This window comes from Musa acuminata, chromosome BXJ2-4 (genome assembly GCF_036884655.1).
Source record: "Musa acuminata AAA Group cultivar baxijiao chromosome BXJ2-4, Cavendish_Baxijiao_AAA, whole genome shotgun sequence".
Lineage (NCBI taxonomy): Eukaryota > Viridiplantae > Streptophyta > Magnoliopsida > Zingiberales > Musaceae > Musa > Musa acuminata.
Genome location: NC_088341.1, coordinates 2911791 through 2934422, shown reverse-complemented (window position 1 = coordinate 2934422; position 22632 = coordinate 2911791). Strand labels below are relative to the sequence as shown.

At 39.7% G+C, this 22632-nt stretch overlaps 4 protein-coding genes across 5 annotated transcripts; 1 reads left to right on the top strand and 3 right to left on the bottom strand.

Annotated features, from left to right (window-relative positions):
* The first annotated feature begins 6092 nt into the window (after nucleotides 1–6092).
* Nucleotides 6093–8727, top strand: LOC135609491 (non-specific lipid transfer protein GPI-anchored 13-like). The gene is made up of 3 exons (XM_065102823.1): nucleotides 6093–6651; nucleotides 6744–6812; nucleotides 8321–8727. The coding sequence occupies exons 1-3, from the start codon at nucleotides 6108–6110 to the stop codon at nucleotides 8473–8475; spliced, it is 768 nt and encodes a 255-aa protein (XP_064958895.1). The 5' UTR covers nucleotides 6093–6107; the 3' UTR covers nucleotides 8476–8727.
* A 291-nt stretch (nucleotides 8728–9018) lies between these two features.
* Nucleotides 9019–11613, bottom strand: LOC135609490 (vacuolar cation/proton exchanger 1a-like). 2 transcript variants are annotated; one of them, XM_065102822.1, is made up of 12 exons: nucleotides 11215–11613; nucleotides 11074–11141; nucleotides 10957–10985; nucleotides 10683–10879; nucleotides 10379–10600; nucleotides 10173–10304; nucleotides 9968–10084; nucleotides 9835–9888; nucleotides 9638–9754; nucleotides 9454–9541; nucleotides 9285–9350; nucleotides 9019–9220 (listed from the first exon to the last, which is right to left on the bottom strand). In XM_065102822.1, exons 1-11 carry the CDS (start codon nucleotides 11509–11511, stop codon nucleotides 9313–9315), a joined length of 1359 nt encoding a protein of 452 aa, XP_064958894.1. In that variant the 5' UTR covers nucleotides 11512–11613; the 3' UTR covers nucleotides 9019–9220; nucleotides 9285–9312. The 2 variants fall into 2 exon arrangements, with proteins under 2 accessions (XP_064958894.1, XP_064958893.1); XM_065102821.1 differs by having other exon boundaries at nucleotides 9019–9350.
* A 368-nt stretch (nucleotides 11614–11981) lies between these two features.
* LOC135609489 (F-box/kelch-repeat protein At1g55270-like) lies at nucleotides 11982–16301 on the bottom strand. The gene is made up of 2 exons (XM_065102820.1): nucleotides 16046–16301; nucleotides 11982–13629 (listed from the first exon to the last, which is right to left on the bottom strand). The coding sequence occupies exons 1-2, from the start codon at nucleotides 16109–16111 to the stop codon at nucleotides 12376–12378; spliced, it is 1320 nt and encodes a 439-aa protein (XP_064958892.1). The 5' UTR covers nucleotides 16112–16301; the 3' UTR covers nucleotides 11982–12375.
* Nucleotides 16302–18590: 2289 nt separating this feature from the next.
* Nucleotides 18591–22572, bottom strand: LOC103980159 (sugar transport protein MST4). Its single transcript, XM_009396448.3, has 5 exons — nucleotides 22344–22572; nucleotides 21316–21635; nucleotides 19918–20042; nucleotides 19554–19842; nucleotides 18591–19457 (listed from the first exon to the last, which is right to left on the bottom strand). Exons 1-5 carry the CDS (start codon nucleotides 22477–22479, stop codon nucleotides 18777–18779), a joined length of 1551 nt encoding a protein of 516 aa, XP_009394723.2. The 5' UTR covers nucleotides 22480–22572; the 3' UTR covers nucleotides 18591–18776.
* Between the last annotated feature and the right edge of the window lie 60 nt (nucleotides 22573–22632).

Sequence of the window (22632 nt, the reverse complement as noted above, 5' to 3'; positions counted from 1 at the left end):
TATGAGCAGTCATAATAAAGAGATACAATATGATATCACTTATAATGTTCTTAAATAGTTTTATAATATTTTCAATATCTCAACAAAAATATTATAATATTATTAAATAAACACTATAAGTGAGCTGCCAAATTAAATCAATATCATATAATAATTAAATAGGTATTTATTATAGTTTAGGTGTAACATCACAAAAATAAGGAATAAAAATTAGTATGTTACAGTGATTTGATCACCACAATAAAAATATTGTAAAGTCTACTTTAAAACATTATAAATGACTCATATAAACTCCTAACCTATCTAAACCAATTACAAACCAAAAAAATTAATATCATAATGGTGTATGAGAAACGACAACCAAATAAGCAAAATATAATTTTATTTATAAGATTTTTTAATAACTTATAATATTTTCAGTACCTCAATAAAAAAATTATTATTATTATTATTAAAATATTATAAGTGAGTCAAATTAAACCAAAACATACTATAAACTATTTGATACGTCATACTAGGATTCAAATAGATATTTATAATAATTTAGAAATATATCACCCAAATAAGAATAAAAAATTTATCAGTTATAGTGTTTTGATAACATTTGAAATAGACAACATCACTTGGAAAAATGAAAATGCGAATGCCATTTAGAAAATTATATATATATATATAAATATTTTTTTTGAGACATCACACTTAAACATTAATCTTTTAATTTTTGAAAACTTATTAGTAATCATGTTTAGCACCACTAACAAGAATGACAAATATGGAGGATTTAAACATTCAAATAATACATTATAGAATATCCAATTATTCAGAATATATATACATACATATATATATATATATATACATATATATATATATATATATACATATATATATATATATACATATATATATATATACATATATATATATATATACATATATATATATATATATACATATATATATATATATATACATATATATATATATACATACATATATATATATATATACATATATATATATATATATATATATATATATATATATATATATATATATGTAAAATAAAACTTAAGAGGGTCAAATACTCGATTTACAAACTTTCAAAGAATAGAAATGTAAAATACAATATGTGACACATATTTATCCTCTAAATTTAAGTTTGGCATGGTAAAGTCTTATCAGACATAGGTGTATTCACAATGTTCTTGTGTTAATCTTCGGTTGAATGGTATATAACTATTGGTTCATATTCCGGTTAACGTTAATGCCCTTTACAAATTATATTACTTATGATATTCCAAATATCATTATTATTGAATGCGATCTTGCACTCGAAACATATCAAGCATCATCAAAATAATTGATCAAAGGCTAGTCAAGCTCTCTCCTTCTCCCCGTCCTCCGTCCTAGAATAGAGATCTAAACCTTCCTTCTTGTCTGAGAATGCAAGTTTTCATCTTCATGAGTGCCGTATCTTTAAACAAGATGTATTTAAAAATCATTTTTATTACGAAAAATTACTAATGAATAATCTACCATTAAAATCCATCATCTCCATGAGATCTCTCTCTCTCTCTCTCTCATGTACCTCCACACCAGATTCATTATTCTTTTGGTTGATGAAAGGAACTGTGAGAGAAGCTGCTCATCGAATAGCATCTCTGTACTCATTCACGTATGCATGGGTTTGAAGAATAATTTACTTTATTCTCTTCCTTCTTTTTATGTCTCGGATTTGACGAGTTGATTTTTAAGTTTTCTTTACGGTAAACAATTATGATTCGAGCTAAGATAATAATTTAACGTGGTCAACTTGGTCGAAAGTATAATAATTTAACGTGGTGCCTTTGTCCTTCTGACCTTAACATACGTGTATAGTACGTGGTAGATCGACTACTACATAGCTGTGTTCTAAAGTGGATTACGACCAACCATTCTGAGAGTTTGGATTTGGAAGTCTTGACTTTGATCCGTTGACATCAGAATTGACTTCTTTTAATACATCATGAATGGTGATTTGGCTAGATATCGTTGTGAAACAAACATTTCTTATCTTTACGGCCTTCATTCACAGTGATCTTTGCACGAAAGAAAACCAATCAAAACAGTAAAAGTTCACACCATGCCGCATTTTAACATTCAAAAACTAAAAAAATGAAGAAAAAATGTTGCAGACTTCTCTTCCATCCCAATCCAACAATTTCTACCAATATCTTCTTCACCGAGGCGGCTTGCAGAAGCCGCCACGGCTTCCGGGGCTGTGGGTGCAACCTGAGGGCCCCGACGGCGGCACCGTTCCCTGCTGAAGCGACCGCGAGGGGAGCTGGGTGTTCTTCGGCCGCCGGCCTCCACCCAAAGCCCTCGTTGCCATGAGAAGATGCAAGCTCGAGAACACCAGCACAAGAAACAGCAGCACACTGAAGCGCCGAGACATGCCGGTGGAGACGAAGAAGGAACTGAACGCCTTTGTTGGTTTCTTTCTCTCTATCCGGAGATCGGAATGGTTCTGTGTGTTGAACGCTATTTGCATGCAATGGAGGTTGCGGTGGTGAAGTCAGGACTCATAAGTAGCATCAAAGTATGTCAATTGTGCTATCAGTTGACTTGGACGACGCCACATCGCACCAACCACGCACGCAGCTTCGTTGTTGTCAGTGTAATACTTTCTGAGGTTCGAAGACACGGTCAGTACTTACGCGTGAGATTAGTGGGAGGGCTTGTAGATCTCAAACTAACGTAAAGGTCCTTTTGGTTTTTCCTGTGCATGATAACATGCGTTGAAATGTTACGAGAAGAAGGATTTATTTGACTTGCGACGCAAGAAACCCCGCAGGAAGACCAAGAACGCGCGGAAGTTGGGGAAGGCCGTAGACCCTGTGGAGGACATGATGGCCGTTGGATCAAGATCGTACGGCCTGTGAAGTGAACACACGTTGTTTCTCGACAACCTTCCGGTGTCATTTGTGAACGCATCCCCCGTTAGTCAAAAAAGCTTTTTAAGGAAGAATCATTCTTTGCATACTTTTTTTTGAAGCACGACGAGTCACTATCTTCTTTGTTTGGGATTTCCTTTTTTTTCTTTTTTTTTTCTTCCAATTTTAATAGGCTAGATTTATATTTTATATAATAATTATAATTATGTTGGTGTTTTCTGGGATCCATAATGATTATTCTTTTCAAAACATGAATGAATGAATTAACGGATGCATAACTGATAAAGATTTAGGTTCACGTGGATTAAGAATAACTCTAAATAAAAAAATCACTATTCTCAATCTTTGATTATTATCTCTTTCAAAAGATGATTTTGTAAGCATAAAACTATTATATGTTAAGATTTTGTAAGCGAAATTTTTTTTTATGTTAAGATCAAAATCAAATTACCTTTTAGTGTCATCTGAAAAAAGATCTCTGTATAATCTGTAAGGGCATCATTTTACCATCGTTAATTTGTAATGAGAACTAGATTATCTTTCTCGTCTTTTTCTATCCTTTCACATAACCATTTAGATTGATGATTCAAGGAGGTTGAGAGAGAAACTGTAACATCTCAACTACTTTATCAATGAGATGCGTTATAGCCCCTAGATGTCTTATTTATTTATAGACGAGAACAGATGATCTATGATAAATTATTATTAAAGTTCCTCCCATCAAGGACATTCTATAATGAATCCTACTATAATATAAACTTTTTTTTTTCTATTGATTAGTATATGTTATCAAAATCTAATTAATTTTATTATATATCTTATCAAATTATAAAGGGTAATATAATTTAGCATTCTTAAACTTGGCCCAATAATTGATAAGATATAAAAGATATTCAAAAACAAAATAAATAAAATAATTTGTTTTCAAAAATAATTTTACCTAATTAGATTTTGAAAAAAAAAATGAAAATCACTTTATACATGATTATGAATTTTAAAAATAAGCTAATAAATCTAATAAACATAATAATACTATATTAAGTTATAGTGATTATATATTCATACTCCCTTCAATGTATCATAATATTATTAATCTTTTCTAAATATAACTCATAATGATTCATATAATTTATCTTATCAAGACAATCATGTTATTACATTCAATTATAATAAATATAAATATAAATATAAATAAAATAATATAAATAAATAACTTTAATTAAGTAAAAAATATCAATAATAGCATTCACTTAAATATACATCACCATATCTTTTATGATTTACTCACAAACCTCACATATTCTTTGAATATTTTATATTATAAAATTTTGGTAAATGAATTAGTAATCAGGTGTTCGGGTTTTCAATTGATACTTATTATTTTTGGACTCTTTTGTAACCACCAAGTACTTTATAACATATTTATCTATACAAAGCCCAAAGAATCCCTCCCCCCTCCTGCTCCTGCTTTGAGAAGGGGTTTTAACTACGTGGAGTCCTCACTCTTTATACTTGCGTGATTGCTTTCGTTGCTGCTGATAGTTGTATCTATCTATCCAGTGAATAAATTAAACCTTTCACAATTGATCCAAAATACTAAATCAATCGCTCTTCCCCTACTCCTTTGTCCCATTCTCATAGTGTTTCCTTCACATGGCAAGAAGACACATTAGTGTTGATGGTATTTGCCGTCATCATTGGTCATACAATTTTTATGATAACTTTAATTTATAGTTAGCATTAAATATAAAGTATTAAAAATGATGATGGTTATATGACAATACCAAAGCCCACAAAAAAAGGGTATCTTGGATTGTTAATGAGATGAAATATATGCTCTTGCCGTTGCACCAGCATACCATTTCTTGGGACTCTTCTTCCTTGATAAGCACGAAGGCTGTCCCCTTCACATAAATGTGCACCATGTCCCTGTTCACTACTGTCATTACGACTCTTCGTCTTCTTGAGTCAAGACTCCGATTTCATCATATTTAAATCTAATTAATATTGGATAGATCACGAACCGTGTGTGTGTGTGTGTGAAATAATTCATGTAGAATTCATGTAGAATCTATCCTTGAAATTTTGACCGATGCTATCCATAATTTATGTGAAATGTAATTAGGGATATATTTAGATATTTAGTAGAGGTTTATATCTTAATTATGTGCAAACTAAACTTGAGAAAGTTTCAAATGGTTCTTAACAAGTAATGTTCATTAATCCTTATTAAAATATTTAGATTGATTAGTATAATGTTATTTAATATAATAATGTGATAGATCTCAGATTCGAATAATATCACATATGTTATTTAATATAATAATTTTTTTTTTAAAATAATATTTTCTTCACATGGCGACGTTGACATTCGCCCTCATGGTTGGTCTTGTAATTCTTATGATAACTTTAATTTATAGTTAACATTCTAATAAATATAAAGCATTAAAATGATGGATGATGATAATGATAATGATTAGTATATGATAATACTAATAGCTACAACAACAACAAAAAAAATATATATATATACATACACATATGAAGACTCTTCTTCTTCTTCCCTGCCTTACACGAAGGCTGTCCCTTTCTAATAAGTCTGCAACATGTCTCTGTTCACGACTGTGATTACAGACCCCATCATAATTCGAATTAGTATAAGATAGATTATGAATTAAAGTCAAATGGAGTCAATAATCGGATGGTTTCAAATCGAACTGGAAATAGTTTGATTTTAAATTAGCTAAAAAGAAAATTCAAATAGTAAAATAAAAAGTGTTTGTTGGAGTGGTAATTTTTTTTTTAATAAAAAAATAAAAAAATAGCATCGAAAACGAAATTGAAACAGTCTGATTTAATTTTAATTTTAAATAACGATAAATCAAAAAAATCAATCCATCAATTCCGAAATCTGGGTGGACTAATTACAAGTCCAAAAGGACAGCTCCTCTAGAAAGGCGTGCAATGAAAAGATTGACATGGATAAGAAATTGGATTTTGGTGATTTTTTTAATAGGAAGAACATATATATATATATATATTAATCATTTAAATTAACATTATCTGATGGAATCAACTCACAAGAGCCTAAACAGCGCAGCCCTTTGGCTCCTTCTGCTGCTGCTATTGCCCCCACACACTCACATGGAAGTGTAGTCCACAAGCAAAAACATGGCTCCTTCTGCTGCTATCGGCTCCTTGTGTAGTCCACAAGGAACGACATGGCTCCTCCAACCCACCATAAAAGCCATTGTTGTTGCCATCGCTCCCTTCTCACTCTTCCTTTCCCCTAGGGAACGGCTGGGGCATGACCACAGCAACTGCACGCCTCTCAGTGTAGTCCACAAGTGTAGTCCTGTCATGGCGGCCAACTCCCCCTCCTCTTCCTCCTTCAGCTCACTTCTGCTGCTGGTCCTCCTGGCCTTGAGCTTCGTGATCCGCCCTGCCAGCTCCGACACCGCGAGCGACCTCCAGGAGTGCGGCAGCCAGTTGATCGGGTTGCAGACGTGCATCCCCTACGTGGAGGGGACGGCGCAGGCGCCCACGCCAGACTGCTGCACCGGCCTGAAGGACGTCGTCGCGAAGAGCCCCAAGTGCCTCTGCATCCTGGTGAAGGACCATGATGACCCCCAGCTGCCCATCAAGATCAATCTAACCCGCGCTCTCGCCCTGCCCAAGGCATGCAACACCCCCGTCAACATCTCCGCTTGCCCGAGTAAGCAGCAAATTAGCTTGCCCAGGAGATACTAGTTCATCATCGATCTAGGTTGATGTTCTACCCCTTTTCTTGTCTTTCTTTTGATGTAGAGCTGCTGAACCTGCCACCGAACTCGAAGGAAGCCGAGATCTTCAAGCAGGCAGGGAGCGCAGCTCAAGGTGAGTGACTGTGGTAGATTGTAGTTCCCTTCACCTCTACTGTAGAGACAAGTCACTCACTCATGGAGAAATGGAAACCATAGGCAGAGAAATGACAAACAATTTTGGATACTGGGGATTACTGTGGCCTTTTTGCAGAAGCAGGTCTTCTGTGACCTGTTGGCTGCGCAGCCACTGACATGCCTTGTGCCCAGGAAGCATTATTCCTGTTGATTTCTACCATGAATTTTCCTTAGGATTACATAACCAATAATGTTCTTGTGATTCTTTATTATTCTCAATTTATTGTGTATAACAGCCAAAAATGGTCTGAACCAAAGTTGGGACAATATGTCTTTCACATAAAGATCATTATTTCCCCCTTCCCATATTATAGTTAGTTTGATGGGTTCCATCTTTTCACATATATATATGTATACTTTTGTTTATGTGTTCCTCTCTCTTCTTTTCTAAAGACTAATAGGTAGATCAATATAGTGCTCTGTTCTGTCTGTGAACTTTATCTCTTGCTTTCTTCCCTTCAGATTACTAATTTATTTTAAGGTGACAGTAGTGGGGAGAGAGGCTGTTTGGGATGGAAAGGGTGGGTGGGAAGGGAACCTGTGGCAGGCTGTGTTGTTCTTTTCTCTGTCATGCTCCTTCTAGTCTCCACTTGACCAAACTCACCAAAAGCTGAACAAGATCACTCCAAGATACTGTGTGCCCCAAGTTAGTGCTCCTTGTGCCTTCATCTCTCTCTCTCTCTCTCTCTCTCTCTCTCTCTCTCTCTCTGAAACAAGTTCTTGGTAGTTGTCATTAATTAATATAAGGAATTGGAAGCTCTTGTTTGGTCATATTTTGTGCTTCCTAGACATGTGCCATGGAATTTTAATACATGTACCACAAAAGAGGGATCATTTATTGTGTTACTTTTTGAACTCGATGTGGATTTACTGAGAAGAAGATGATACCAATCAAGTAAAAAGGTTACTTGATCATACTAGAATCTTAACTAGAGAAAGTATGTTTGCATTAGGGAGTCAGTATGACCAGCTAGCTAATGAGATGGAATGATTCAACTCTGAAAATTATGTGAGGGTGATATCATTCAATCCCACTGGTCTTTACTTGGCCACGGAGTAAAAGGAATGCTTACTCTCATTATTATTATTATTATTTATACGCTTAAGTCGATAATTGAGACATGTTCAATGATTTTATATTCCTAACAATTCCCCTCTTGTGGACTGCAGATTGATCCAAATCTAATATGTAAATCTGGAATTGATAGAAGATATATATTTTTATTATATGGCTTGAATAAGATTTGAGTATAGCATCATTTTCTTTAAATTTTGTTGTCAATGTTATTACATTTAAAAGCTGTTGGGTAAGACATGATCTATGACTTTTTATCTTCTTAACACAATTTTAGTACACCTGAAGCATTCTACTCTTTTATAGACTCTGTTGTTTCTGCGACTCTATTCTCCTTAATTTGCTGATTTCTTTTGTGGTGACAACAAAAGCCAACGCCACCGCCACCACGTCTCCTCCCTCCACGCCTGCGAGCGACGGTGGCGGCAGAAGCAATCACTCAAGGTGGAGAGGGTGGGTGGCAATGGAAACTGTGGTGGGCTGTGTTCTTTATACTGTGATGCACCTTCTTCTGGTCTCCACTTGACCAAAACACAGAACAAGAGCACTCCAACAACATCCAGTACTTGCTGCTGCTTCCTCTAGTTCGTGCGCCTCCCTTTCTTGCCGTCTCCATCATTTGCTTCCTCAAAACCATGTTCTTGTGAGTGTGGTTGATGGTAGAACTGAAGGCCTCAGTGGTCATAAGTTAGTCTTCCATGACATGTACCTCAGACTTTGAGCATATCTGTACCTTTGAAAAGAATCATTTATTGTGTGGAGTTAAACGTTAACAAGATGGTACATCTCATCACCACAGTTAAACATAAGATTACAGAGTCATAAAGCTCTTGTCGAAGGATCAAAGGTGTGAAATCCCATTTGACTTCCACTATTCCGATATGAACAGTCTGTGCCCTTCATGTTGGATGCCAAGAGAACATTATGATCCATTAGTTTCACCCTTCTCATACAAAAACCAGGCTTTTTAACTCATCAAAGCCTGATGGTTTTGGTTATTAATCGACATCGAAAACAAAGTAAAAAAGGCAAAAGATTAGTGCAGCAGAATCAAATTTTGGAGCGTATAGATATAAGTTCATCAACATGTAATCTTATTAGGTCTTTCCTGTTCTTCGCCAACCTCATGCAAAACTTGGTGCCATGGTCGCAAATGCTTCAGTCTAGCTTAAAAAGAACTCTCTACTTTGCTGGGAAGAGTCACCTTAATTCTCGTTCATTTACATGTTTTCGGTCGAATTAGCAACATGATGTGCAAGTGGAAGTTCATACTGCATACATGAACGAAATCAGTGTGCATTTGTATACAGGAAAATAAGGAAGCATAAAACATACAGAGGATATAGAAAGTTTTGCGTATCTACTACGCTGCTGTGATCACAGCACCCTTGTTTGTTTGATCTGCCATTTCGTTCAAATTTGAATCAATGTCTTAATCGAGCAGCAAAAGAAAGAAGAAAGCAGAGAGTTTAATCATGGACATGTTCCGTGACTCGATACTTACTTGGAGATCTGTAAACGTAGAAGCATGCAGCGATTGCAATGTAGCAGAGCAGGGGCACGAGCCCCTTCAAGTAATGTGCAGTGCCATCCTGCAGAAACTCTCAGGACCATTCAGTTTCGGTGATCGAATCATTCCTTTACAACAATGGATTAATTTCTTTTCTACTACTAATCTTTGATTGTACCTGTAAAGTGAAGGCTATTACTAGGATTGCCATGATCAGTGAGCCAGTTTCCAACAGTTTAAGATCAAGATCCATCTCGATTCCCATTATCCAGGCCACAAGAACACTCAATGGAACCTAAATCATGTCAGAGAATTATGCTCATGCTGTGGGTGCGAAGGTTTACTTGCACTTCGAGGCTACTTCCAAGATCTTACCACAAACATGGAGATCTGTGTTGCCGAACCAAGGGAGACACCAAGAGTTATATCCTGTGACATCTCGACAGTAATGCACATCAGCTCCATGCAATCAGTGAAACGATGCAGAGGTAAATTGAGGCGCATTTACCAGCTTGTTCTTGAAAGCAAAAATGATGGCACCCGCATGCTCTGCTGCGTTGCCAACTATTGGGAGCAAGATGATGCTGATGAAGCTCACGGAGATTCCCCAAGAATCTGAAGCAGCCTGAAGAACGACGCACAGGATGATAGAACGTACGTAACAGTGCTGGAGATGGATGTTGGATAGAAAGTAACAGCGGATCAGAAAGTACCTCAATGGTGCCGACAACGTACTCAGATAATGCTGCAATCACGGTCGTCATCCCCACCAGCCAAGCCACCGCGCAAGGGAATCCAATGACGGGCTCGTCTTCGGATACCCCATCGTCGTGGTCCTCGTCTCCCTGCTCTCTTCATCCGAAGAGGTCATCGAGTGGGACAGAGAGGAGGCAATAATGCAGAGTGCTTGATGTCTCACCTCCTTCGATTCGAACAGTTGGCGGTGGGTCTTTAGCTGGAAGAAGAGGTAAGCAACGTAGGCAAGGAGCATCACGACGCTGCACGCTCTCGACAATGCCAATCTTCGAACGGTGTCCACCGCCGCGTGCTCTCCGGAGTTCATGGCGTACCCGAACATTAGCAGCAGGATGTGGCACAGCGCGCCCAGAAGGAGCAGACCGGTGTTCACGTCGGCTTGTTTCTGCAAAGTGCCAAATCGTAGAACGACAGTGCTCATCTAATCTAAGTTTTTTCCGTCCAAGGAACAGTGGATGGGTGCTTACTCGATCATAGAATTGCTCTTTGTGGAGGTTGGCCAGGCCGCCAAAGAAGAGGGAGGTCCCAAGAACAAGCAATAGGTTGGAGAGGACAGATCCGACCAGGGAACACTTCACCACCTCAATCTTCCCCTCCCGCAGCGCAAACAGAGCTATGATCAGCTCGGTGGCGTTTCCGCATGTTGCATTCAGGAGGCCACCAACTGCAGCAACAGCAAGCATTTGCAGTCACTGATAGGCAAGAACAGAGGAACAAGAACGAGAGCGGCTATCTTCTTACCAGTTGGCCCGGTGTAGTATGCGATTTGTCTGCGAGGCCAAAGCCAAAGAAGCAAGAAAGGCAAATGTCATTTGGAGATCACAAGTTACAGAGGTTGAAGATGATAGATAAGCTTACTCTGTCAGGAAGCTGACACGCTCAGCGAGAGGAGCGAGGCCAAGCAAACTCAACGCGAACAGCCACGCCTGTTCTCGAAAATGACATGAGCTGTGTGAGCAGAAGCGATCGGTAATCTATGAGAAGGAAGAGGAGAATTACGCGTCCGAAGTTGAAGTAGCTGGCGGCGACGGCGAGGGGGACGGCGGGGAAGAGGACGAAGAGCTTGGTGCCGAGGAAGATCTCCTGCAGGTTGGCGAGGAGCGCCCTGAGGAAGCGGCAGCGGACCTTCGACACCAGCGACAGGTCCGACTTCTTGCGCAGCGACGACGAGGACATGTTGTGGGCGGTGCGGCCGTGGGTGTGGCCGTGGCCCTGTTGCGCCTCTTTGCTCATCCTACCGCCTTTGTGCTCGCCTCCCTCGAGCCTCCTCGCCGCCTCGTAGCCCGTCGACGCCATGGCTCTACACCCAACAGTACTCAGTATCTCGATCCAATGCAGCCCAGAAATTGCTGCCGAAACTTGGATGCTCTTTATACGCGCACACAGTGACTACAGAGCACACAGAAATCATTGAAAGGCGTAGTAATAATTCTGTAATGGACCAAAAATGTCAGGTTCCAGGAAGCTTCGCAGGGTGTCGTTTTAGGTATCCACCAGCCGACTACTACCAGCGGTTTATGGATATGGAGAGAGAGAGAGAGAGAGAGCGTCGGTTACTCATTTGGTATCTATTTCTTGTCGAAGTTTTTTTTGTATATGATACCTCTTCTTCCATCAGAAATAAAAGTTGTGTTTTACATATGTATGGCGTTTGATTGAGGAGCAACAGCCATAGATTTATCATTGGAGTTCATGACAAGAATTTGAAAATGAAGGTACAAAAAATATAGATAATAGAGAGAAAAAAAAGATATCACCATCACTAGTTATTAATCATATAAATTGGTAGGTGACTTGTAAATTGCTTGCGTCTGATGATATTTTCATCAGATACAAAAAGAAATATATGGTATCTCTCGAATCTAAAAAGCATGTATTTCACATTGTCAATAATATGATAGAACACCCTTTTAGCTCTTACCGCAGTTTCTCCATCACGATTTTACAAGGCTAAAACTAGCTCCTTTTTTGGAACATCTTGATGACCTCAAGAACAAGCAATTGAAGCCTGCATTGCCCTTTCTCGTTTGCTTCCAATAGCTAAATTCCATGTCTGTAAAATTTCTGACGACTCGCAGGAGCTTTGCTGCAGATTTGCTTGGTCAAGATGTCAAGTTCCTTTAGTCATCAGCTAAAACTACAAGGACCGATCGAGAGCTCTCAAGCTTGCAGCACCTGACAGTGAACAATTCGACCCTTGAAGTTGCTACGACCTGCAATAGATGACCATAAGCTTGTTACGATGTTCTTGAGTTTGCCTTTCCCGACAACAGTCTCCCACGCACGGGCACTATTTGTCTCTACGCTATTTCCAGGATCTGTGACATCAACAAGACTAATGCTCATGTTGTTTCGGATGATGCCGAGCTTCCCATTAAGAGAAACAAATGATGCAGCCTCAAAGACCTGAGAATTTCCAAGATGATGTTTGCTGTCCATGAACTTGTTCCATGAATCTGTAGTTCTTTCAAATACCCTAAGCTTACAGCCATCCCTGCAATCTGAAGCATATAGCCTTCCATTCAATAAAATGCTGGGAATATGCCATCCTGTAATTATTCGACTATTCGCTGTGGACCATGTGTTGGCAGTGGGTATGTAGACTTGGCTCACAAGCTGACAGTGAGAATTGAGCCCTTTCAGAAACCATTTACCATCGTAAACAACCCCAAAGAAAGGCACCATCCCGGTGTTCATTTCAGCGATGGATGTCCATCTATTCCTGCTAGGATCATAAACTTCAGCTGAATGAAGAGTTCTTTGGCCACCTTCACATTTCCCACCAGCAACGTAAAGGCAATTATTTATAACACAAGAGCCAAAGAAATGGCGCTTCCGAATCATATCTGGAGCTCTGTGCCATTTGTTTGTCCGAGCATTGTAGAAGACGACATGCCTCATTGAACCCTTTGATGGATCTTTACCTCCAAATAAGTAGAGGTAACAACCACTAAGAACAGCACAACCAAAGCCAACTGCTTCAGAATAATCTGCGGGAACAGGTGGAAGTGGCCTCCAGAGCTGATGGATTGGATCAAATGCATGCCAGGATATCCTTCTACCACGGTCTCTTTTGATGACATACACCCATTCCTCTGCCATTCCAAGTTTTTTTCTGAGGGAATAGAAGTAATTTCCAGACAGAAGCCGGTTCCATCTCTTGCATACAAATCGAAGGTTTTGGTGATCAACTCGGGGAACCCGAGCCAGACAAGCAATAGCAAGATCATCAGGAAGGCCAGGCACTAGAGGTTCCTGGTTTCTGCTCCTCTCCCTGCGTGAGTTTCTTGATCTTGGTCCATTTGGCATAATTTCAGGTTGAAGACATAACTTCGCTCCAGGAACAAATTTTCTGGCCCCGATAATTGTTTTCAGGCCAGAATCTACTTTACAATAGCATGACACGGAATCAACCTGCAATTTGCATGACATTGACACAATTAATGGATCACATCTTGGTAGTGCACAAATACTAAAACACATAAATGATTCTAAGCGCTTCTTGATCTTCCCACCAGATGCACTGGGATAAAAGTATGAAAACATGTAAATGACATCCACCATAGAATGTCAATAAATTCATTCTTTAAGATGGGTAGAGAACCATAGGTGATGAATTTAAATGATTAAGTTAGTAGTTGCCTGATAAATGGCCACATCCATCATATGAGGAGACTAACTTGATTAACTAAAAGCTTAATCTAGTTTCAGTAAGTAAATAGGAAAGTTAAGCACATGCTTAATTTCGAAGCACCTCCTTGTTCTCAGGATAATATAATGTTTGACGAAATTAATTAAGAAGTAGAACCCAATTTTTTTAAGGTGGTTTATTACTTTTACAAACAATTATAAGTTTATTTTCAGGATCAGTAAAGGTATCAAATGCATTTGCATTGAACCGTGATGCATGTTAGTTGTTACTTACTCTCCTATAAAGTCACCGAATGAGTTGGTCCAAATATAACTGCTCATATTAGGAAAAGAGGGTTTAGTAGTATAAGACAAATTACAAAACACTATATAATAGTTCAAGTCTTAATCAGTGAGAGCTTGCTACAGAGTTCAATGATGGTCTACATGATCAAGGTTTGCAGAATTTGAATCAAATCAGGGATAAGTAATAGAATTTAAGACCAGAATTAGCCTGGATCAATTCAACTTGACCAAATTGAATCATGGGATCAGCTTTTTCTTAATGATCAATAATCGGCAGAGGTTGACAGGACCAATTAGAAATCTGTTGTGATTGAATGGCCAGACAATTGGGGTGAATCTAGAATTGTTTGTACACAGTCGGATCAGTCAAAGCAGCCAGATATTGACACACCCAACCAGCCCCCAAAAGATATGGGGTGTTGTGATTGGATTGGATTAATTGGGCAATGCTATCATGTGGATCATGCTTATGATCAAGGATTAATTGTTCTAGCCATGCTGACAGCACAATGGTATTGACATACAGGACTACCATGATAATGCAGCTCAATTACCTCTGGTTCCTTTACTTTTGTTTTATATTTTATCCCATGTTCAGACCATTTCAATTCAAATCCAGAACTGACTGAGCCAACAATTATTATCCATTTCTTTTTTTTTTTTTTCTAGTTTCTCAGTGGCAGCTAATGCATGCTAAACAAGTCCAACAGCAACACCTACCACCAGCCAGATCACACCAATCCTTCATCAAAGACAACAATTGCTGGTAGATCAGGCAGACACACATAACTCAAGCATTAAAAGCCATCAAATCCTGATCGGACCGTCAAAACACATCTAGGCCCCACCAAAACATAACCCTTCTATCTTGTTTTCTTATCTTTTTCGGTATTCTTCTGTTTCTTTACTTCTTCATGATTTTCTTACTGACTGTTTTAAGCCGCAATAAGCCAACTAATGTTTTCATAGGCAGTCACTTGAGCAATGGTCTGAATTCTTGCTAGCCTTTAAAGCATCTCAATAACTCTTTGCCTAGCTGTCAATGGTATGACTAATTCTTATGTGTTTTAAGAATCATCCTAAGACAATTGGGCAACATAGAGCTGCCAATTTCTCCATGATGTTATGCATGTTCATGCATGTGCAGATGCATCCATGACAAGGCCCCACCATGGGGCTGGCCCAGGACGAGGGCCTTTCACCCATTAAAAGGGGCTGCTTCGGCCATCTGCAACATCTGGTCCAGCGAGCCACCTTAAGCAAGGGCTGAAGTGGCCCCTTGATGAGCCCGTCACAAACTACACAGACCTTGGACAAGAGGTATCAACTCCAATTTTGATGAGTACAGCACGAAGTCTAATTTGGATAGCTAAGATAGAAATTTCCAGTCCTTGGAATCAACTTTTACTCGAGACAAAGCAAGGGTAAAGTTAACGAGTCTTTAAATGGTCTTCTAAATTCTCAATATGGTATAGTGTAGGTTACGAAAATTACTTTAATGTTAAAATTTATGATTCTTATTTAAGAATTATAAGTACCTCTTATAGTAGAAAGTTTTGGGGGTTGACAAGATTAAATTTCCAAATAGCATAAACTGAAGATTAGAAGCTACGAATTATCACCAACAGGAAAAGGCTAAGCCGATTACTATGGAAATGCTATAAGTCGATCTCGAGCTCAGACTCAACACCGTCACTATTACCACCAGAAATCTGAACGATATAGCTCAGCTCAGCAAAACATAAGGAAAAGAAAAGACTTTGGCAATTAAGTCATCTAATAACCACAACAAGCAGCTAAGAACATCGACCACGATGACATTCTCAATCATGTAGAATCTTCAAACAGCAACAACAAATCGTGAGGGGGAAAAAGGAGGAGGGGCTAAACATACCGGGGGGGCCTGCACGCGAACGACGCCGCGCGAGTTGGCCAAGCTTTCCGGCGCGGCCCTCTCCATCCTCCGACCGAAACCCCCACCCACCACACCGAACGACCGGTCGCGAGGACCGAAAGACGAAGGGGGAGGGCAGGTGAACGAACAGGTCAAGAGAAAGCCCCGCTGTCGCAACAAGAAACGACGTCGAAGAGTTTGGCATCACCGACTCGAGGGAGGGAGAGGAAGCAGGTGAGTGTCGGCTCGTCGTTTCCTTCGCTTCGCTCTCGGACTCGTTGGTTTGGTGTATCGTCTAATTTTTCCCATTAATAAAGATTTGATATGTTATAATGATTCAAACCTATTTGTCGAAGGCGGGCGGGAGGAGGGGGCAGTTGGCTCGTCCCTTAATGGCGAACTCCATTAAATGTCATCTGAAATCACAAGATGACATTTTTGTCATAGTTTTATGTTCTGACTCATTCTATGGGGAAAATTAGGTGCAAAGATAGTGGTTAATAAAAATGAGTATTTTACTAAGCATAAACTTAATTGTTAGAGAGGGTCCCTTTTATTAATAAACCATAAAAAAACACTCATGAATCAAATTCAATTGAAATCGGAGAATTTTTTGATATATTTTATGATTGAGTATAATTTAGTTTAATTTTTAATATAATTGAATTAATTTTTACTAAATCAATCTAGAATAACTATAATATGATTTTGAGATTATTAATATTATTTTTATTTGTAAAAAAATTATGATAATTAATTATCTAAATTTAGAATTTTTTGAATCGATATTGTGATCGAGTTTAATTTTATCAACTTCTATTAAACCAATTCAAATTTTGATAGAACCACTAAGACATAGTTCTCATCAAAATATTTTTTTAAAAATATATTATATGATTGAGTTTAATTTTATCAACTTCTATTAAACAAATTCAAATTTCCACAAAACCATTAAGACATAGTTCTCATATGATTAGTATTTTTTTTATTTTTTTAAAGTTTTTATGAAAATTATTTATAAAAATAAATATTTTTTAATATATTATGTGATCAAGTATAACCTATTTCAATTTGGAGTATAGCTTGCTCAACGTCAACTAAACAAACTTAAATTTTCACCAAACTATCCATTTATGATTATAAGATGATTAGTATTATTATTTATTTTTATAAAAAAATATATAATAGTTAATTATTAAATTTAATTTTTTTAATACATTCAGTGATCAAGTGTAACTCACTTTATTTTTTAGTGTAATTTAGTCAACTTCCACTAAGTTACTCCAAACTATGATATGATTTTAAGACAATTAGTGTTCTTTTTTTAAATTTTTTATGATTAATTATCAAAATTAGAATTTTTTCGAATAACATATATGATCAAATCATTTAAATAAATGTTGGAGAATATTATTGTTCGAAGTGGGAAAAAAAAAAGCTAGTAATAGCATGAATATAATATAATAATTTATTATACATGAATGATAAGAATTATTGAATGTTCCTATTGACATAAATTCAACTGGTATCGAACCTACCAATTTATCAATTATAAATTGAATGCTTAATAGAATAATTAAATTTTGATTAAAATATTTTTTAAATAAAAATATATCAATTAATTGATTTATAACAATCTGAATATACTATTATCAATTTTAGCTTAAATATTTTGATAAATGATTTGGATCAAACGAAGTTGAGATATTAGTTAGCCCGTTAGGCCCGGGTCATGATAAATTTAATATTAAATATTTTTCAATAAAGTAGCCCATACTAATCGGCCATTTCCTTCTACATGTCCTTATGGATAATCTTATCTAAGTCGAACGAATCAAATTGACATACCAATAAGATATTTATTTGAGGAAGATGTAATATTGGTGCGACCCAATTGGTGGACACGTTTCGCTGGTGGAACGCGAGACGCGTTCGACCACGCATTTGTCGTCACCCGAAAGAACCCCGACCGCGTCAAACGCGCTGCAGCTTCTCCAACCGTCGTCTTCCTCGCCATCTTATAAGCCCTCCCTTCTTGCAACCACAGCAGCAGCGGCCCTTGAAGCTACTACTCCATCACGCCAACCCGGAGCTCGGCTTCACCGTAGATACCACCACCATGGCGGGCGCCAAGATGGCAGTGGTCACCTTCCTCCTCGTCTCCGTGCTCGTGGCGTCCACCGTGCCGGCCGCGACCGCCTTCGGCTGCTTCCCCGACTGCTACAACCGCTGCGCCAACGGCGATATCGGCAACGTGGCCTGCTCCACCATGTGCTCCCAGGCATGCATCGTTCCCAAGACGCTTCCCGACGGCACCGACCTGGCCACTCTGTACCCCGGCGGCCACTGATCGCACTCCTCCTCTGTTGCATGCATGTGTGCGTTCGGGCCAACGTGGTTTCGCCGTTTTGTTAGCTGCCGTGTGTTGATTTGGAGATGAGGAGATTAATTGCGTACGTGTGTATTCGTCTGTGGGAAGCAAACTTTGTTCCACTACATCTAAATGTCTGCTGCTACATCAGTCATAATATGATGCAAACAAAACAAAAATAATAATTATATCGATTAAGCATAATGATTTTATCGAATTGGCTTATTTCTCGATAATTGTTGCGTGCGTGACAATTAGTAATCACTGCATTCCTCGAGTAATAGTACAGTGTAATTAATATACATCATGTGTGTATGTGGGACGAGCTAAGCGCAGTACAGAACAGAATACCGCTTCATCCTATGGCCGCGCCAGCTTAACAGCTCCATCAGCGCCATTAGTCTTGTCGCCATCATCAGCTATGAACCGCTTCCAGAACCAGTGCTGCTTCCACACCTTCTCCGCCATCTCCTCGATGGGCACGTTCTTGGTCTCGGGGAGGAAGAAGAGGACGAACACCGACATCACCACCACCCACGCGGAGAAGAAGGCGAAGATGCCGTACTTGAGGTGGCACAGCATGGAGAGGAAGGCCTGCGCGATGACGAAGGTGAAGAGAAGGTTGACGCACACCGTCACGCTTTGCCCGGCCGACCGTGTTTCCAGCGGGAACGTCTCGCTGGGGATGAGCCACCCCAGCGGCCCCCACGACCAGGCGAACGACGACACGAAGGTGCACACCATCAACACCACGAAGATGGCGTAGCCGCGGCCCAGGTTGTCGGAGTGGTCCGACACCTTAAGCCCCAGCACCACCGCGATCACCACCTGGGAGAGGAACATCTGCACCCCCGCCTCCAGGAGCAGCACCCGCCGCCCCACCCTGTCCACCGAGTAGATGGACACCACCGTCGACAGCACGTTCACGGCGCCCGTGATGACGGCGGAGTAGAGCGCGGCGTCGCTCTTGAATCCCAACGTGTTGAAGAGCACCGGAGCGTAGAACATGATGGCGTTGATTCCGGTGAACTGTTGAAAGATCTGTCGACACAAAGAGCGCGAAGACCGTCACCAAATAGTTCGCCTCCGCCACAAGAAGACCGACACCAGATGTAACTAAAAGCAGCATCAATATACCTGGAGGAAGATGGCGATGATGAGCTGAGGGCGGTTGCGGCGCTGGAGGAGGTTGCGGAAGGGGTGCTTCACTTGGTGGGCGATGCGGCTCGCCTCGAGGATCTCATTGTACTCGGGCTCCACGTTCTCCGTCCCGCGAATCTTCTTGAGCACCGCTTTGCCTTCTTCGAGCCGCCCGCGCTCGATCAAGCTGTTGGGCGTGTCCACCACCAGCAGCGCTCCCACCGTCAACAGCAGCGCCGGGATGCCCGCCAGCGAAAGGGACAGTCTCCATCCCCACCGGTGAATCCTGCAGGGTGTGTGTACATTGTTATCACTCTACGACCAATCACAGAGAGAGAGAGAGAGAGAGAGAGAGGTGTACTTGTCGGTTCCATAGTTGACGAGGCTAGCAAAGAGGATGCCGATGGTGACATTGAGCTGAAACAGGATGTTGAGGCCGCCACGGATTCGGGTGGGTGCAATCTCTGACAGAAACAAAGGAACGGCCTGCACCGATACACACAAAAGTAAAAAAGGCTGCTATATTGATATGTGAGGGTATATTGAAAAATAAAATTAAAAAAATAATCTCAAATTAGCAAATATTATATTGAGTTCGGCTTACAAACAAAGAAATTAAAATTTTAGATTAAATTGATGTTCAACTTGATATATGTTAACTCAAGCTAAGATGAACTTTGGCAACCAAAGTTAAAGCTTACGAATTAAAAGAATAGTTTTATATTAGTAAATATAAAAAAAAAATTGAATAATATATATTGAGTCTAACTCAAGCTTAAAATTTTCAGTTGAATTAGTATTTAACCTTACCATTATAGCATTATACTCATTTAAGACGGTTGGAAACCAAACCATAACCATGATTGTTTGATTTAATAGTCTGCAATCTTCTCTACCTCATCAAGAGACTCAATCAAGAGAGACAGATGGATTTCAGTAACCTAAAAGTTTGATCTGCTGGATTGGATCGATATTCTTAGATTCTTTGTTAGGTTCTGAGTTAGATCCTGGATGGATCTGACTTCTTGACACCAATCTCAACTCTATGAAGTGGGAAGTAGGTAGATATGGCTCAATAGTTTGCTGCAGTTGGGGTCAAGTCACTGTGGATGACCTGTGAAGGAAGAATAAGGTGGACTTACTGATCATGTGACCTGTGATGTTTGGGTAGGAGACTTTTGGCTCCTCTCCTACCCAATCATGCAAAGGACAACCAGAAAAATATGCTCTGCATTTAATTGATGAATTGTTCATCCTGACTGATATATAGCCTATCATGAATGCAGACTTCAGATGTGGCCTTCAATAAACTTAGCAAAATAATTGCAGTGGTGAGGATGAGAGGCAATCTATTCTTGTGGTGGTCTTTCATGAACTGCAATCTCGGATAGAGACATCCAAAGCATCCAAACACTTTATGACCTGACTTTTGGCTAAAAATACAAAAAAGGATGACCTTCAATTCAAGTCATATGTGCCAAAAGCTTCCAAACTAACCAATAGGCAACTTAGCAGAAGTTGTGGGTTTTCTTCCCCATGCTTCCTTCCCCTTTCCTCCATTTCTCCAACTCCCATCTGTGGACTGTCCCACTTTGTCTGTGAAACCTCTACATGGAACACGACCTTTGCATGCATAAATATATGGCCTTCCTAATCGGGTTATTACGCAGTGCACATGTTTGCCATGGAAGCTAACGAAGGCCACCTTAACCATGGAGCCATGGAGAAGGAGAAGAGCAGCGTTACGAGGAGGACTGACCTGGTTGGCGAACCCAACACCGCAACCGAGGAGGATCCTGCCGACGATCAACATGGGAAGGTCCTGCGCAGCTCCGTTGAGGATGACACCCACGATGAAGAAGACGCCGGCGATGAGCATGGTGAGGCGGCGACCGAGGTTGCGGGTGGTGTAGGAGGCGAAGAAGGTGGCGGTGAGGCCCGCCAGGTAGAGCGAGGAGGTAAACAGCTGCAGCCCCTGGTTGTCGTACTTGCAGTAGTTGCTCTCCGTCGTCTCATGCTTCCGGCGGTACACCTCCGGGAAGAACTTGATGAGGAAGTCATCCATCGACGTTACACCCCCTGTTAATTGATTAGCCGAGGTGCAATTATATCCAAAGAACGTGATTCCCTTGCTGAAGCATGACAAGTTGTACTTATCCACATAGAAATCATGTTCTCTTGAACGGCCGACCAAAATAACTTTCATGTATGCCAAAATGTGGGAAACCTTTTTCTATGATAATTTTGGCAAACACTTTAGTTTGGACATTATATATGTCATCATGCATGTGACATTCAACCTTTCAGAGGGTAGATTGAAGGTAAGATCGACTGCTTGACTCGTCCTACTTGATGATCTCAGCAGTGACAACTGCTACAAACAAGTCCAGCATCTCACCAGGAAAACGAGATCAAATTTACAAGTGCTGATTCCTCTTATATGGGAGGACAAGATACATTGATTCGCAACTTTAGTTGCCATGCAAAAGGGAGGAGTTCATTTGTAGAAATTACCAGTCAAAAAGAATATGAAGAATAAGCCAACAGAAACAGATGAAAGATCAAATACAAAAAGCGTAGCTGAACTTTATCATGATTTCTCTGAGTTTGCTTTTGTAGTTTCTTAATTCAACCAAACTTTCACTTTGGGATAACAAGGAATCATTTCTGAGCTCGTTTTCTTAAGAAAAAGAAGAAGAAAGAAAAGATTCATGCAGTATAAGTCTGTGCGCAGCATGTAAACTCATCATATGACATGGAGCAACAAGAAGAGAAGCAAATCCTTACCGGAAATACCAACGTCATATCCAAACATCAAACCACCAGTAGCAGCCATGAAGCAGGAGATAATGACTATGGGCGTGATCTTCGCATCGAACTCGCTGCCGGCCGACGCCGACACCGAGAAACCTGCGGCCGGCATCGTCGATCGGGGTGGAAGGATCACGATCACAACAGGAAGGGATTACTTATCCTACGGATCTCTGCTTGCTGGAGACTGGAAGAATGTGCTGCTCTCCCTGATTTATAGAAGGACGGACGGTTGTCGATTGATTAATTGGTGCGAAGCTTCGGC

Coding starts and splice junctions, on each gene's coding strand:
- LOC135609491 (XM_065102823.1), top strand. CDS start 6,108: ATGGCTCCTTCTGCTGCTATCGGCTCCTTGTGTAGTCCACAAGGAACG. Junction 6,652..6,743: donor CAACATCTCCGCTTGCCCGA/GTAAGCAGCAAA, acceptor CTTTTGATGTAG/AGCTGCTGAACCTGCCACCG. Junction 6,813..8,320: donor GGCAGGGAGCGCAGCTCAAG/GTGAGTGACTGT, acceptor TGACAACAAAAG/CCAACGCCACCGCCACCACG.
- LOC135609490 (XM_065102821.1), bottom strand. CDS start 11,511: ATGGCGTCGACGGGCTACGAGGCGGCGAGGAGGCTCGAGGGAGGCGAG. Junction 10,880..10,956: donor ATACTACACCGGGCCAACTG/GTAAGAAGATAG, acceptor CTGTTGCTGCAG/TTGGTGGCCTCCTGAATGCA. Junction 9,755..9,834: donor CACAGATCTCCATGTTTGTG/GTAAGATCTTGG, acceptor GACATGATTTAG/GTTCCATTGAGTGTTCTTGT.
- LOC135609489 (XM_065102820.1), bottom strand. CDS start 16,111: ATGGAGAGGGCCGCGCCGGAAAGCTTGGCCAACTCGCGCGGCGTCGTT. Junction 13,630..16,045: donor TTCGCGTGCAGGCCCCCCCG/GTATGTTTAGCC, acceptor TGCAAATTGCAG/GTTGATTCCGTGTCATGCTA.
- LOC103980159 (XM_009396448.3), bottom strand. CDS start 22,479: ATGCCGGCCGCAGGTTTCTCGGTGTCGGCGTCGGCCGGCAGCGAGTTC. Junction 21,636..22,343: donor ATATGACGTTGGTATTTCCG/GTAAGGATTTGC, acceptor ATCAATTAACAG/GGGGTGTAACGTCGATGGAT. Junction 19,843..19,917: donor GTCAACTATGGAACCGACAA/GTACACCTCTCT, acceptor CACACCCTGCAG/GATTCACCGGTGGGGATGGA.